The 16,223-nt window shown below is 38.3% G+C and overlaps 1 protein-coding gene across 1 annotated transcript; it reads left to right on the forward strand.

Moving 5' to 3' along the window:
- The first annotated feature begins 5,871 nt into the window (after window positions 1–5,871).
- Window positions 5,872–15,684, forward strand: LOC127427342 (zinc finger protein RFP-like). The gene is made up of 8 exons (XM_051674903.1): window positions 5,872–5,977; window positions 8,249–8,341; window positions 8,489–9,042; window positions 9,135–9,230; window positions 9,309–9,542; window positions 9,625–9,775; window positions 14,417–14,443; window positions 14,612–15,684. The coding sequence occupies exons 2-8, from the start codon at window positions 8,269–8,271 to the stop codon at window positions 15,154–15,156; spliced, it is 1,680 nt and encodes a 559-aa protein (XP_051530863.1). The 5' UTR covers window positions 5,872–5,977; window positions 8,249–8,268; the 3' UTR covers window positions 15,157–15,684.
- The last annotated feature ends 539 nt before the right edge of the window (window positions 15,685–16,223 follow it).

The raw sequence follows: 16,223 nt of genomic DNA on the forward strand, positions 1-16,223 counted from the left end.
CAATATTAAAACCATTCTTTCCTCCACCATGTTGAATATTTACATCTACTTCCAACACGGAAACTCCGTAGGTATGTTTTTGATTACTCCGTCAGTCGTGTCTCTCAGCAGTGATAAGTCTTAATGCTGAAGCTGTTAGTTTAACTATATTTCCCAGCTGTGATATAGTAGTAATAATAGTAGGGATCACGGAGTGAGAGACAATGCTGTGCACTGACTCAGTGCACGTCAAACTTAACTGGCTCATAACACATAAAAATGGCCTTTTGTCGCCACCTGCTGGCTCAAATCTTTAATGTCACAGGGAAAAATTAAGAGACATATCTAGCTCATTTGCACATCTGTGCTGCTCTTACACTTTAGTTTTGAACACAAACAGAGTGATACAAACAGTGAAGCGTTCGAGTGCTGATGGTGTGAGACATCAGTACTCATGGAACATCTCTCGTCCAATCAGATTCGAAGACAAGAACTAAATGTTGTATAATTTGGGATATCAGCAGAGCACAAGAAACGTTATTGGTGGAAATATAGATGGTATCATTCCATCATTTACTGAAAAGAACCAAAAGGGGGGAAAAAAGCACATTTATCAAGACGAAAAAGTGTAAATGGCAGCGGCTCTCGTTCAGTTTTCACCCTCAAATGGGATCCCTGCTTTATCAAAATGAAACGACTGCCAAGATGTGGGAAAGTAACAATTGCATTCATAGACCTCTTCTAATTAAGTCAGCTGCCTATGTTTGCGGATGCAGCCAATATCTTAGCAACTACCCAGAACACCCCAGCAACTCCATAGCAATGTGTTAAAAGCCACTAATACCTAGCAACTGCATTGCAGCACGCTAAAAAACACTCACCCTAGTAAATGCTAAAAAGCACTTAAACACACTAGCTACAACACCCTAGCATCATGGTAGCAAGTTTTGCATGGGCAAGCAGCACTAACATTTAATTCAGATAAATATAAAATAACTTTTTTGTACAAAAGTCCAAAAGTGCAACTTACAGTTCTCATAGCCTTTCACCTGGTTTTTCCATCCATATACTTTCATGTGCATTAAAGTAATATCACACAAGGGAGAGTACTGTATGGCCCTACATCTCCACGGCTGTGATTCGGCCGCAGGTAATCACAGGTAAAAACACATTTAATTCCTTACATTTTTATATAGTGCTTCTCTAGGCACTCAAAGCGCTTTACATAGTATAGGGGGAATCTCCTCAACCACCACTAGTGTGCAGCATCCACTTGGATGATGCGACGGCAACCATAGTGCGCCAGAATGGCCACCACACACTAGCTATTGGTGGAGAGGAGAGTAGAGTGATGTAGCCAATTCAGGGATGGAGATTATTAGGAGGCCATGATAGATAGGGGCCAATGGGGAGAATTTGGCCAGGACACCGGGGTTACACCCCTACTCTTTACTAGAAGTGCCCTGGGATTTTTTAAGACCACAGAGAGTCAGGACCTCGGTTTAACGTCTCATCCGAAAGACATTTGTGCGTGGATCTACTTTCGTGCCACGGATCAGGATCTGCTGTTGCTAGTTCAAAAGATGTGCACAAGTCTCCATTACGAATTCAAAAATGTCACTTTAGAACTAGTAATGACAGCTTGTGCTGTTTCTAACAAGTTATTGGAGAAACAAGGATGTGTGTGTTTTTGAGGGAGAGAGAGAGAGTGAGCACGATTGAGCTTGTGCGATTAGCTTCGTCTGTCACGACTCCAAAGCAGTAGTGAGTGTTAGTCAGCATGCTGGTCAATTGCATCCTATTTTCTCAGAGTAAAAATAGCCGGGGTCCCCCTAAGTATTTCACCGTAGAGTGTTTCAATATTAAAACCATTCTTTCCTCCACCATGTTGAATATTTACATCTACTTCCAACACGGAAACTCCGTAGGTATGTTTTTGATTACTCCGTCAGTCGTGTCTCTCAGCAGTGATAAGTCTTAATGCTGAAGCTGTTAGTTTAACTATATTTCCCAGCTGTGATATAGTAGTAATAATAGTAGGGATCACGGAGTGAGAGACAATGCTGTGCACTGACTCAGTGCACGTCAAACTTAACTGGCTCATAACACATAAAAATGGCCTTTTGTCGCCACCTGCTGGCTCAAATCTTTAATGTCACAGGGAAAAATTAAGAGACATATCTAGCTCATTTGCACATCTGTGCTGCTCTTACACTTTAGTTTTGAACACAAACAGAGTGATACAAACAGTGAAGCGTTCGAGTGCTGATGGTGTGAGACATCAGTACTCATGGAACATCTCTCGTCCAATCAGATTCGAAGACAAGAACTAAATGTTGTATAATTTGGGATATCAGCAGAGCACAAGAAACGTTATTGGTGGAAATATAGATGGTATCATTCCATCATTTACTGAAAAGAACCAAAAGGGGGGAAAAAAAGCACATTTATCAAGACGAAAAAGTGTAAATGGCAGCGGCTCTCGTTCAGTTTTCACCCTCAAATGGGATCCCTGCTTTATCAAAATGAAACGACTGCCAAGATGTGGGAAAGTAACAATTGCATTCATAGACCTCTTCTAATTAAGGGCAGGCCATTTTAGCGTCTCACATTCAGACTCTTTAATTGAAAAGAAAATAAATACGACTAGGAAGGAGAATGTAAGTGAATGTGGAAGGAAGGGTGAATTAAGTTACAGCAGCAGATGGCAACAAATAGCTGAGAATTATAAAGTCAATGACGTCTCCCAGTATTGTGTGCACTGATGACTTAAGAGCCAACTTCAAACGACAACATAAAAAAACAACTGAACCTTTTTAAATTTGAGCTCCAATCTGGTAGAAGTTAAACTTTAATTGAAAGTTTTCAATTTCAGAGTAATTAATTTTTAAAGCCAGGAAGAGGCTCCGTTCTAATAAACGGCATAATGTTTTTGCTCCGTACTTTTCGGGCTCGGTCTTCACAGTGTAATTGTTTGATAATTCATCTCAGAGGTCTAATTTACCCCCTGTTGGGTGGGCTGTATGTTGCGCTGGTTTTCTGCTGACTCTGATATGAGCTGGTGTCGAAAGATGCCGGGACTCTGCAGTCGGCCGTCTGTTAAACACGTAACAGTTTGCACTTCATCCAAGTTAACCCTTTAGGCAACCTCCATTTATATGCTGAACTTACACAGTTAGAGAGGGGTTTAAACAAAGTTTCAAAAATTGCTTGTCTTTTGACCATATGGGAACATTTTAAAGAGAAAGTTTACCTAAAAGTAAACATTTTGCCATCATTCTGACACAGGATGAAAGGAGATGATAGGCAGAAGTACTGAGATTCTGTTTTTCATACAAGAAAAAAGTGAATGGTGATTTGTATAGCAAAACTACAAAAAAAAAAAGTGAGAAACACGTGAGAACTAAAGCTGTCACAATGTGTCTAAAGGCACCATTTTTTTTTAACTAAACACAAGTGCAAATGAGATTTTTGGCTTCAGAAGACTTGGGATATACTGCACAAGTCATTTGGACTACTTTCATGGTGATTTTCAGCCATTTTCTGCCCGGAGCTTAGTAGTATAAATTATCCATTTTTAGTTTTATGGAAAAGACCAGCTCGGAGATTCTGCGAAACATCTGAAACATGCTGTTTCACAGAAAAGCAAAAATGATATGGGTTTGGAACAACGTGGGGGTGAGTAAATGACAAAATTTGTATTTATGAGTGAACTATTTCTAAAATAAAATCAACTTTATTTATATAGCACATTTAATACAAATAAGTTGTCCAAAGTGCTTCACAATAATGAAACTTAAAACATACTAACATTTTAAAATGACCATGTATACACTTAAATATTTTAATCTATTTTTTTTTTTTTTTTTTTTTTTTTAAGGAATAGTGCATTTCAAATTCATAATATTCCATAAAATTGAATTGTGTAACATTTAACAAAATTAAATTAATATAACAAAGTATTTAGTATTTTTTATTTGATTTTATTTTATAAAAGATTACTCAATTCGGGGCTTTGGTAGCTCAGTTGTAAAGACGCTGGCTACCACCACTGGAGTTCGCTAGTTCGAATCCCAGGGCCTGCTGAGTGAATCCAGCCTGGTCTCCTAAGCAACCAAACTGGCCCGGTTGCTAGGGAGGGTAGAGTCACATGGGGTAACCTCCTCGTGGTTCTCGCTCTCGGTGGGGCACGTGGTGAATTGAGCGTGGTTGCCGCGGTGGATGGCGTGAGCCTCCGCACGCGCTATGTCTCCGTGGCAACACACTCAACAAGCCACGTGATAAGATGCGCAGGTTGACGGTCTCAGACGCGGAGGCAACTGGGATTCGTCCTCCGCCACCCGGACTGAGGCGAATCACTACGCCACCACGATGACTTAAAAGCACATTGGAAATTCGGCATTCCAAATTGGGGGAAAAAGGGGAACAAATTGCGTTAATATTAAAATTATTTTTGAATGTTCATACACGCATGCCACTAATATGACACAAGATACACACACTATAAACACATCAGTGCATACTATGATCTCACTTTCATATTTTACTTTTTCAAAGGCATTTTTTTTTTTTTTTTTTTGCTATCTCAGCTTAAAATGCAGAGACAAAAATAAGTAAGCCATTTGTAGGTTCATTTTCTTGAAAAGGCATTAAAAAATACCTCCGTTTGAGCAACCTGTCTAGCCCAGTCCAACACAACAAAACAACATTGACTGAACCAATGGCATGAGTTGGGGGCGGTACTATCTGTTTGTTCAGAAGGCCTTTTTAAAACAATGTTTATTTTTGCAATTCTGTTTGGTGGTGCTAGTGGCACAAAAATTACACACTTCAGCTTTAATTTCTTATTTGATGTTATGATTCACATGTGCCATTTTAGATCTGTTAATGACATTTCACGTTCTAAATTGTCCCAGTCTGTCCTTACGCACAGCTCTTTTGACTCGAGATCCCTGCTGTTGTTTTTCTTTAACCTGTCAATTGAACTATTTTGACGATAGACCACGCCCACTCTTCCCTTTTCTCTCTGAACCACAGGAGGCCTATTAATGTGAACTGCTGTCATCACTCCAGAGAACATCATACACTCGAACAACATGCGGCCCTACAGTTGACACTCATTTACATCAATGGACTCCACATTTATGACTGTTTTATTTTACAGTTACAGTGGAATAGTGCACTATTTTGAGTGTCGGAGTTCTTTCATCTTCTTGTGTTTTCTGGCGGTTTGCAAAACAACTTCTGACGGTTCCGTTAACGGTTCCAAAACGTGCTATTTTCTGCCCCGTGCACAGAACACCATATGAACATCATAACATATCTTTTAACATTTCAGAAAATGTAGTTTAGCGTTACAAGACCATTTAAAAAGGTCTGTCCGGATTTGACTTTGTTTTTATATTGTCATGCTCTCTATAGTCAAACACACTTATAGATAAACCAATTTAAACATTGTGCTTATTTTTACTTTAACCATCTTTGTGTGGCTTCTGATTTGCTTTTAAGCCAGTAGACACACTAGAGCAATATGGCGGCGCTGTGGCTTCAGTGTTATTTTCTTTTTTTCTACATGGCAGTACGTTACAATAACAGGTAACGTCTTTCTATCCACCAAGAGTTCCTTGGCATGTAAAAGGCTGAAGACTCCTAGAACAGACACACAGTGATATGAAATATGGATTAAATATGTAAAATCTGTATTGTTGACAAACTGACAAATCACCTTTAAAACACACCTGTGTGAAATCAGTTTTATATAATCACACTTAATACAGACACACACAACAGCCAATAGGAATGTGTTTATACCTGTTACATATTCATGAGAAGATAGGGGTGGAGCTATGACATCACTGTAGCTATGACATCACTGTAGCTTAGTTAAAGTGAAACTGATTTTCAAACAGGAAGTCTCAACTTTTTCTCTCTTCAAATGGCAGAAATGGTATTCAGACATTGTAAAACTTTAATGATCAAAGCAGATACTCAGTCACAGGTAAGTGATAATAGAAATATAATGTTTCATCTTTTTTTGCTCGATTTATTCTTTCATATACAACACACCACTTAAGTACATATATATATATATATATATATATTGCTTTATTGCAGTTGCATTGTCAGGATTAACAGCATGAATGAGTTAGGGTAGCAAGGCCTCAGGAGACAGAGCTGTTAAAATTCAACTCCTCCTGTGTTAAGGAGCCCTTGATGGGACTCTGCTGTAGCAGTAAATTTGAGGCAGTGAGGGTAAACTTCTCTCAGTTCAGTTCAAAGGTGCTAAATAAAATAGTGACATTACAATTTTCCATATGCTAAATATATGATTTGTGAAGTGGTCTTAAAGCAATAACGTGATGATATTGCAGTATGATCCTCATACTACCTCCATACTAAAGCATAAGATTCATTGAGCCTATAAGAAATCCCATTGAAGGATTATAGCTTTCAGATGTGATTTAAGTCAAACAGAATTTATCATTGGGAAAGTTTCAAACACTATTCAATCACTAATTTAAAGTCTGTGTTGTTATGTGATGACTTATTGCAGCCTACATGAGCCAGACAGCGACTACTACCTGCATCACTCAGTCAATTTAGGGAATATTTTGAATAAATGAATATTATTCAATGACCACATGACTAATATTACACATACTATGTACATATATAATATTTACAATAATTGTAATGCCAGAGGTCAAATGGGTTTACAACGACATGAGAGTAAGTAAATTGTCATGTTAAGGTGAAGTATCCCTTTAAATTTACTCACTGATCTAACCTAAATGAAGAATTATGACAACACTGTTGTTAACAATGGGCATACCATGAGGTCTGCAAAAGGTGTATCCCTGATGATCCTTCTGCCTCTCTACTTTGCTCTTCCTCTTCTTCTGTGTCACTTTCTCCTTCCAATATCTCCTCTCCATCCTCTTTCTGTCCCTCCACTGCATTCCTCTCTTTGTTGAATTCAACCTTTCGTAAAGTTGCCTCTGCTCTCCATTTTTTGGCATGTTGAAGTAAGTGGCACTGAAACAAGTTGAGTGAGGGAGGGGGTAAAGATAAACATACACAAGAAACACTGCTGACCAATGAATATTATTTAGCTCACACTCACATTTTATTGATATGCCATCTGCCAATTAATCCGGAGATCAATCTGTTGTTCAGCTGATCTCGGATATGTCGAAATGTAATTGTCAACAATTTAACATCAAGATGTGATTAGAAAAAAGCTTTGAAAAGTTTGCTTTGGTATGTATGTTAGATGTGTGGAGATTTATTTTCTGTTCTGGGCTGTTCCTCCATACATGCTCTGATCAGACTGCTCATCTACAGATCTGCATTTACACTTACTGCAGAAATGTGCCTTTATCTGACTGAAATAATATATACTACAACTAACATGGTTAGATTATGTTACAGCTAAGATAAAAATAGCATGCACTAAAACTATTGTGAATTATAGAAGTATATAAGAAATGTGCTTTTAAAGTGAGCACATTGAAGTAAGCTTACACATCTAAACATACTGTCGCACCGTCGAGTACCCAGCATGCATTTCGGCGGGTTAAGGACTGACTACGTTTGGACTGAATATCTGAATAATTCTGCAAAATTGTTGAGAACAGGTGTAGGGGAGTGTTTATACTAGTTGTTTGTACTATCAGAATTTGCCATATTTTAATTTTCTTGTTTGTGCCTTACCATTATGTAACTTTGTAGTCCTCAGATACTAGGACTGAAGGTGTGCCATGGTTATATATGTGTGGTTGTGTCTGACTCTGTAACTGTTTCATTTGAGTAACAGCAAAAAAGGAGACTTTAATGAGCGCTAAAAAACTATGAGATGTAGCATAACATCAGAATACAAATAGTAATATTTTAATGGTTGAAAGGGTGGTGGCAAAGCTTCTATTTAGGGTGGCAGCTGCCACCCTTGTGGCCACGCCCCTGCTGTACTGTAAGAGGTGCTGTAGACTAGAGGTTCTGTACATGCTCAGAATGGTATACTAGCATACTAACTGAATACTGCACACTAAATACTGAATCAGTTTTAAACTTCAACATTTATTACTTTGGATCACAGACACTTTTTTAACGATTGAACTTTTGACTATCATCTTACGAGATCTAGAATATATGAGTACTTACTCAGAAGTGTACTGAATGTCGTCTTGAGAAGTTCATCTTTAATATTTCACACACTTTGTTCATGTTTTATGCTGTGAAATGAGATGTTGGATTGTTGTGTCCTAAACAGGCTTAAAGAGAGGAAGAGCAATGGCAGAATCTTCATCAACATCACCGAAACAAAGACCAACCAGGAGAAGCAGTTTAGAAAGTGTACGTCCAAGTAAGTCAGTGAGAGAGAAAAAGAATGAATGAGTGAATTAATGAAGCAAATAACACCAACAACAATGATAATGTCATGTGAAAACCTAAACATCACATCAAATTATACCTATGTACAATAATACTTTCAATAATTTGAATTTTTCAGCCATGTCGTCCTCCAGTAGTGCACTAAATGAGGAGCTTCAGTGTTCAATCTGTCTGGATGTGTTCACTGATCCAGTCAGCACACCATGTGGACACAACTTCTGCAAGACCTGCCTGAATGAATGCTGGAAAAACACTCAGAACTGCAGCTGTCCATTCTGTAAAGAAACATTCAGCAAAAGACCTGATCTGAAGATTAATACAACATTTAGAGAGTTCGTGCAACACTTTAAGGAAAAGTTTAATCTGGGTAAATCTGAAGTTCTCTGTGACATCTGTGATGAAAGAAAGCAGAAAGCCGTGAAGTCTTGTCTGATGTGTCAAAGCTCTTACTGTGAAACTCACCTGGAGCCTCATCGAAGAGTCCCACGTCTAAAGAAACACAAACTGATGAATGCTGTGGAGAATCTGGAGGATTATATATGCCAGAAACATGAGAGACCTCTGGAGCTGTTCTGCAGAGATGATCAGACCTGTGTCTGTGATTTCTGCTCCGCAACAGACCACAAGACTCACAACACTGTTCCTATAGAGGACGAGAGTGCAGAGAAGAAGGCAAGAGTTACTAATATTCAATCAATACTTATTTTGAAGATGGAAAAGCTATGTTGAGTGATGAAATGTGTCTGTGTTGTTCTCTGTCGTAGAATCAGCTGGTAAAGACACAGACAGACGTGCAGCAGATGATCCAGGACAGAATGAAGAAGATTCAAGACATCCAACACTCTGTAGAGATGAGAAAGGTGAGTCAAATTTTATTTCAATCTTCTTTATAAATAAAGGTGCTGAATTAAATTTAAACTGTGACTTGATCTCATCAGAGAAACACAGAAGAAGAGAAATCACACAGTGTTGAGGAGTTCACGGCTCTGATCCGCTCCATTGAGAGATGTCAGACTGAAGTTGTTGAGATGTTGGAGGAGAAGCAGAAAGCAGCAGAGAAACAGGCTGAAGATCTCATTAAAGAGCTGGAGCAGGAGATCACTGAGCTAAAGAGGAGAAACTCTGAGCTGGAGCAGATCTCACACACTGAAGATCATCTTCATATCCTACAGGTCAGTGTCCATCTCTCTCATCAATGACAACGATTAGAAAACACTCCTCATGCTGATGGATTTCTCCTCTCTCCTGCTGTAGATTGACCTGTCCCTGTACAGCCCTATAAACAGTAAGAACTGGACTGAGATCAGTATTAACACTCATGTGAGTGTGGACACTCTGAATAGAGCTCTGACTCGGCTCAAAGACACTCTACATGAGGCTCTAGATCGAAAACTCGGTAAAACTGGTAAGTGTATAGTAGACCTGTTGCAATTATTAAATAACTGTCTGATCACAGATATTTGAGACAACCGCGATTATTGGGCATTCAAATACCAATCAAATTGTAATGCCAAATAAGGGAATTTTAAGTGAATATACTGTATAAATGCCATGAATGGCGCATTGGTGTGTCACTCAGTTGAAATCTGAGTCCGAGCTTCACTGAGTCGCACTGCGCACATCAACCAGCTCCTGTCCTGAAGAGTGCGTGAAGCGAGCTGTCAGCAGAGACTCGTGAAAATATAAATGAATAAGTATAAACTTTGATAGTGAACACAAAGCGTACTTTCACTTTAAATGAAATCTCAAAGGTTTTATTTCATGACAAATAAGGGCTGTGGGTTAAATCATAGCATTAAAATAATCTGTGAAGTCTCAAGTCTCATTTATTTATAAAGCACTTTTAAACTACACTGTAGCACCAAAGTGCTGTACATTGAAAATAAAATATAAAAACAACTATAAACACATCACACAATAACCAAAACAGTAGGAAATAAAAACTAGCATAAAAAAGACAACACCCAGAGTCCATCAAGTATTAAAAGCCAATGAAAACCATTTTTTTAAAAAAAATGCGATATAGAAATAGAAGTGGAGGATCTAATCTCAAGAGGTAGACCATTCTACAACCTTGGACCAGCAATGGAAAAAGCCCGATCCCTTTGAGCTTTAAGTGTGATCTGGGAACAGTCAGTAGTAATTGATTGGCCGATCTTAATGATCTACATGAATAACGCAAATGTATAAGATCAGTGAGGTAACCAGGGGCCATACCATGAACCACTTTAAAAACAAATAACAGGACCTTGTATTGAGTTCTATGCTGTACCGGGTAACCAATGTAGTGAAGCCAATACCGGTGAAATGTGGTCCCTCCTCTTAGTATTTGTGAGCAGCCTATCAGCTGCATTTTGGACTAGCTGCAACTGTGACATAGATGAATGACTAGTCCCCAAGTAAAGGGCATTGCAGTAGTCGAGGCAGGAAGAAATAAAAGCATGTATAACTTTCTCCAGATCGCTGAATGATGAAATCGATTTCATTTTGGCAATGGCTCTTAGTTGATAAAAACAACTGTTTAGAACAGCCTTAATCTGTTTGTCAAATTTTAGTGCTGAATTGAAAACAACACCCAGATTTTTCACTTGGCTTTGCAGATTAGTTCCCATGGCCCTAAACCATTGGTAATATCTGCACCACATACATCAGGTCCAAAAATAATGATTTAACTGGAGAAGATTTTGACCCAGCCAACCTTTAAACTCTTCTAAACATAACAACAACAAATTAAAAGAACTATTCACTCCAGGCTGCAGGGGGAGATAGATTAGAGAGTCATCTGCATAGAAGAGGTAAGATATACCATATTTCTAAAAATCATGCCAAGGGGTAGCATATACAAAGAAAACAAAATTGGACCTAAGATAGATCCCTGAGGAACACCATAGGTAATGGGTGCTGAGGAAGAAGAAAAATCTTCAAACCTTACTGAAAAAGATCTACCTTCAAGGTAAAATATACACCATCTTAAAACTGTACCTTGTAACCCCACAGCATGCCTTAGACAACTAATAAGAATTTGATGATCAATAGTATGAAATGCCGCACTGAGGTCCAACAAAATTAAAGCATGATTACCTGAGTCACCAACTACATTGTTCTGAATTAAAAAAGACAAAACTACTTTCCCCAAAATCTTGGAAAGTCTTGGCAGCTTAAAGATCGTCCGATAATTCTTCAGATCAAAAAGATCTAAACTTGGCTTCTTCAAGAGAAGCTGAACAATTGCTTGCTTAAAGCAAAGTGGAACCACACCATCAACAAGACTACTATGGATGATAGACATGATGCTAGGGCTAATGATATCTACAATCTCCTTGAGAAGGCGCACAGGAACAACATGACAGGGGCAAGTAGAAGGCTTCAGATGAGAAATAATCTCTTTTACTTCTGAGAGAAAAAGGTGAAACTGATCAAAAATCTCATCACTATCAGTCACTATCACCGGATCAGGGTCGTAAACTGGAGGAGGAAAACTCCTTTATTCTATCAACAAAACTTTTCAAAAACAGTTCACAAATATCCACAGAGCTCTCTCCGGGTTCAGTAATCTATTCATGGTGTTGAACAACACTCTGGGAGAGTTAGAGAGTAAAGAAATAATATTAGGAAAATTATTTGCTCTTGCATCCTTCACAACATTTGAAAATGTCAACAAACTGTCCCTTATAATTTGATGTGAAACATGCAATTTATCTTTTTCCACCTCCGATCAGCCTTTCTACACTGCTGTCTGACAGAGTAGCATTATCCAAACACGGCTGATCTCTAACTATGATGTTTTTATTCGGAGCAATAACATCCAAAATATCTGAACACTCAGTGTAGCGAATTTGGTAGTGTAAATTTACACAGGATGGGTTAAAGTGCCCGTGTACCTTCACCATTATATGTAAGGAAAACAGTAAGTGTGAGCTAGGAATTAAATTAAACTGTGCTTATTCTACATTATTATGTAAGGAAATTTATAATGGAATTAGTCACGTTCGACATCCATTATAAATTAGATAAATGACAAATAACTAGATTATTTGTCTGAATAAAATTCTCCACCATTAAAATCGTAATACAACGCCTCGTTGTATCCGCTCACAATTTCTATTGTAAGGAATTAGCTTTAATAAGGGAATTATGATTAATTCTCATGGATTATTGAAAATAATATTACACATATTTAGGTATAGCTCTGAAGCTAAATCTTTTAAAAACAGGGATGAGATTATTTATCAAAATATACCACAGTCAAATTATCTTTAAAAGGAGAATATGAATAATTAATCATAACTCATTATAATCAATTATAAATATTTGGATCAGTTAATAGAATTAACTTGATGTAGCTGAATTAATATTACAATCAATTAATCTGTTCGTCCAGCGAACACTCCGTATTGATCATCTGTCAACTCTCAGAAAGGATATTTTTTGTGACCACAGAAAAATAACTCTCTTAGCATGTAGCTGTGATCAAATCGTTAAACTGACATTGATTTACAAGCAGACCAGAATCAACTCGCAAGAATGTACACAAAAGCTTTATTTAACTAAATCAGGAACACATAACTAATCTAAACAAACACATACACACAAATCATGCATACATGGGAAATGGAAAAGTGACAGTGAATGAAACCGGAACAGAACAGAGGAATGAAGCTATGACAAGAGTCATTTAACCATCTGAAAGAACCATCAGTTTTTTATTTCAAAGCACCTTTGTTAACAAAGGGGTTCACAGCTTATACTAAACCTCTGTTTAGTTAGTTAATTGTACGATACTTGCAATGCCTTGGCTGTTGAGAGAGCGCCCGGATGCAGTCTCAGGAGAAAGTCTTGATGGTTCCTTGAGTCGATGGTGTTGAAGTTGCAATCAATTTCTTCTGTGTTGAATGAAGAAACGATGATGAACTTGCAGTGTTAGTTTGACTCCGTTATGGTCAAGGAAGTTACATATGGCTTGATGTGTTAATGCCTGCCAGCCCGCGACCTCGTGGTCGGACCGGGTGTTTCCGGTCCCACACGAATAGCAACCAGGAGAAGAAGGGAGAGAGGGAAGAGAGGGAGGTCACTCCGACAGTGCCCTTTAACTCCTGAGGGAGGTCACTCCTCTCGAGTTTGGCTTGACCAATGAGAAAGGTGCAATTTTCCAGCGGGAGAAGTTCCTTTGTTTGGAAGCTGACTCATTTGCATGACTGGAGTAAGCTAGCAGTTTGTGCCCCTTTATGCTCTGATTAATATAACAAGCATACTATGTATGCTATAAGGAGGTGATATACACTAATGTGCAGGGCGTCACACAAGGATTAATTTGATAGGAAGCATGATACCAAAAATTTTACATTATCTAGTGGTTCTGTCATAAAGCATGCATAAAACGATATACAGTACAAAAGACACTATACGAGACAGTAATAATCATACACACAATGTCCTGAGGATATGCATATTCATTTATAGAACAGTTTGTCTATAAATTAATGAAGAAAAGTCTATTTTATGGGCTTTATGTGTCTTTCCTATGGGGGAATGGAGTGATTTACTTTCCCCACATTATTTTGCTTTGCATGGGGCTAACTTCCCCCACCTGTAATGTCTCTGAGGTCCACTAGTTGCTGGACCAGTGTCAGCAAGGAGGAGTAAAAGCTGATAATTATCAGTGGGAGAGCAGACATCTCGGAGTCTGCTTGGGCCTACTTGGACCTTTGCTTGTTATGGTTTTGAGACGTCTGTTGGATTATTCATTAAATAATGAATAATTGTGTGTCTGATTGGTCCAGATGCTACACTCAGAGTTAAACACAGTAACCAGCTCATCAGGACCTGCCTTAAAAGAGGGAAACTCAATAAATGACATCCAAATTTAATAATCGTGACAGCCCTAGTGTATAGCAAACATAATGTACAGATTTACTTGTGTCAGTCTTGAGACGAGTTAAAATGACTTTGTGTTAATCAACAGCATGTCCATAGAGTTTCAGAAGCATTTATCCTGTAATATTCCTATAAACAACTGATGATGTTTTCTTGTGATTTGTGTTGACAGTATTGAGGAGGATGCAGCAGTATGCAGGTACAGTGTGTGATCTTCACTGTTCTCTCATATACACTTACAATACTATACATTTATATACTGACAGCTGATTTACTGCACTACAGTTTCATTATACTCTGGATTAAATATTACATCAATCAAAATGTTTGTATTCTGAAGTGATTGATATTCTCTGATCTCTCTCAGTGGATGTGACTCTGGATCCTGATACAGCTCATCCTAAACTCATCCTGTCTGATGATGGAAAACAAGTGACATGTGGAGACATTGAACAAAACCTCCCAGATAAACCAGAGAGATTTGATACATGTGCCTGTGTCCTGGGAAAGAAGGGATTCAATTCAGGCAGATTTTATTTTGAGGTGCAGGTGAAGGGAAAGACTAAGTGGGATTTAGGAGTGGTCAGAGAATCCATTAACAGGAAAGGAAAGATCAAACTGACTCCAGTGAATGGATTCTGGACTGTGATATTGAGGAATGAGAATGAATATAAAGCCTGTGCTGGTTCCTCTCTCTTTCTCTGTGTGAGAGTGAAGCCACAGAAGGTTGGTGTGTTTGTGGATTATGAGGAGGGTCTGGTCTCCTTTTATGATGTGGAGTCCAGCTCTCATATCTACTCTTTCACTGGTCAGTCTTTCACTCAGACACTCTTTCCATATTTTAACCCATGTTTGAATGATAAAGGTAAAAACTCAGCTCCACTGATCATCACACCTGTCAGTTACAATTAATTAATTAACACCCCATAAATATATAAAACTACATGAACATTAGATTTTTACATTTCTTAAAAGAAAATATGAGGTATGGTTGCTAGGGAGATCTGGATGGTTGCTAGTGTGTTCTGTGTACTTTAGTTTGAGCACAATATCACTGACTCTGTGCACTTGAGATGGGAAACATGAGAACAAACTTCTCCATCAATGAAACTGTCTCCAGCTTTTCCACATCACTGAGAGAGAGAGAAAATAAGCTTTTCACACTCTGAGAACAGTGATTATCATATTTAAAACAGCACATGATGTACACTTATGTTTTTTGTTTGTTTGTTTGTTTGTTTGTGACAAATGTAAAGTGTGTGAAAACAGCTCACCTCAGATTAAAACAGTATATAAATAAAATTGATCATCTAAACCAAAAACAATCTTTCTGACTCTCTGCATTTCTTATTCCTCTATATGGAACGAAATATTCTTCAACACTTGCGGCAGTGGATTCTGGAATGTGATCTTGACAGTCAACTCACATAAAAACACACAATCAAACAATCAATCAATGAGTGTGTTTACATGCACAACAAAATGTTAATTAAAAATGAGTTCGTTTAAATAAAAAAACAACAATACAAGAAATATGGAGAAGGGTCTGGCTGCAGACATGCACCCTGCGTCCGAAACCTTGTACTGTTACACTATGTACTGTATTTGATGAGAAACACTTCTCGGCCGGTAAAACAGTACGCTCTTTAGGTATGTGAGAGACAGTATGAATATAATTCAGACATATTAACATCCGGGAACGTACGCATGGTCCCGTGACCAGAATATGTGACGTGACCAACAACCACTCAAGTTCGGTTAAACAAGCACCATTTAGCCACAATGAGCAATGTTCTTTATGCATACGGCACTTACTGTAGAAAACAGTCTTCCGTCCCGTGGTTCTCCACCATTTGTTTTAAATCCAGCATTTGAACGTGACATCTCCTCAGCTCCCGATGCACTGTGGGATAAGAAAGTGTTCAACCGATCCACACTTCCGATTCCCGCCGGAAGTAGTAGGTCATCCGGGTATTTCT

The sequence above is a fragment of the Myxocyprinus asiaticus genome, chromosome 36, assembly GCF_019703515.2.
Source record: "Myxocyprinus asiaticus isolate MX2 ecotype Aquarium Trade chromosome 36, UBuf_Myxa_2, whole genome shotgun sequence".
NCBI classification, from domain to species: Eukaryota; Metazoa; Chordata; class Actinopteri; order Cypriniformes; family Catostomidae; genus Myxocyprinus; species Myxocyprinus asiaticus.

Bases quoted from the DNA above. Each gene is read 5' to 3' on its own strand.
- LOC127427342 (XM_051674903.1), top strand. From the start codon at position 8,269: ATGGCAGAATCTTCATCAACATCACCGAAACAAAGACCAACCAGGAGA. The intron at 9,043-9,134 runs GCAAGAGTTACT...TCTCTGTCGTAG, and splicing joins ACGAGAGTGCAGAGAAGAAG to AATCAGCTGGTAAAGACACA. The intron at 9,231-9,308 runs GTGAGTCAAATT...TGATCTCATCAG, and splicing joins ACTCTGTAGAGATGAGAAAG to AGAAACACAGAAGAAGAGAA.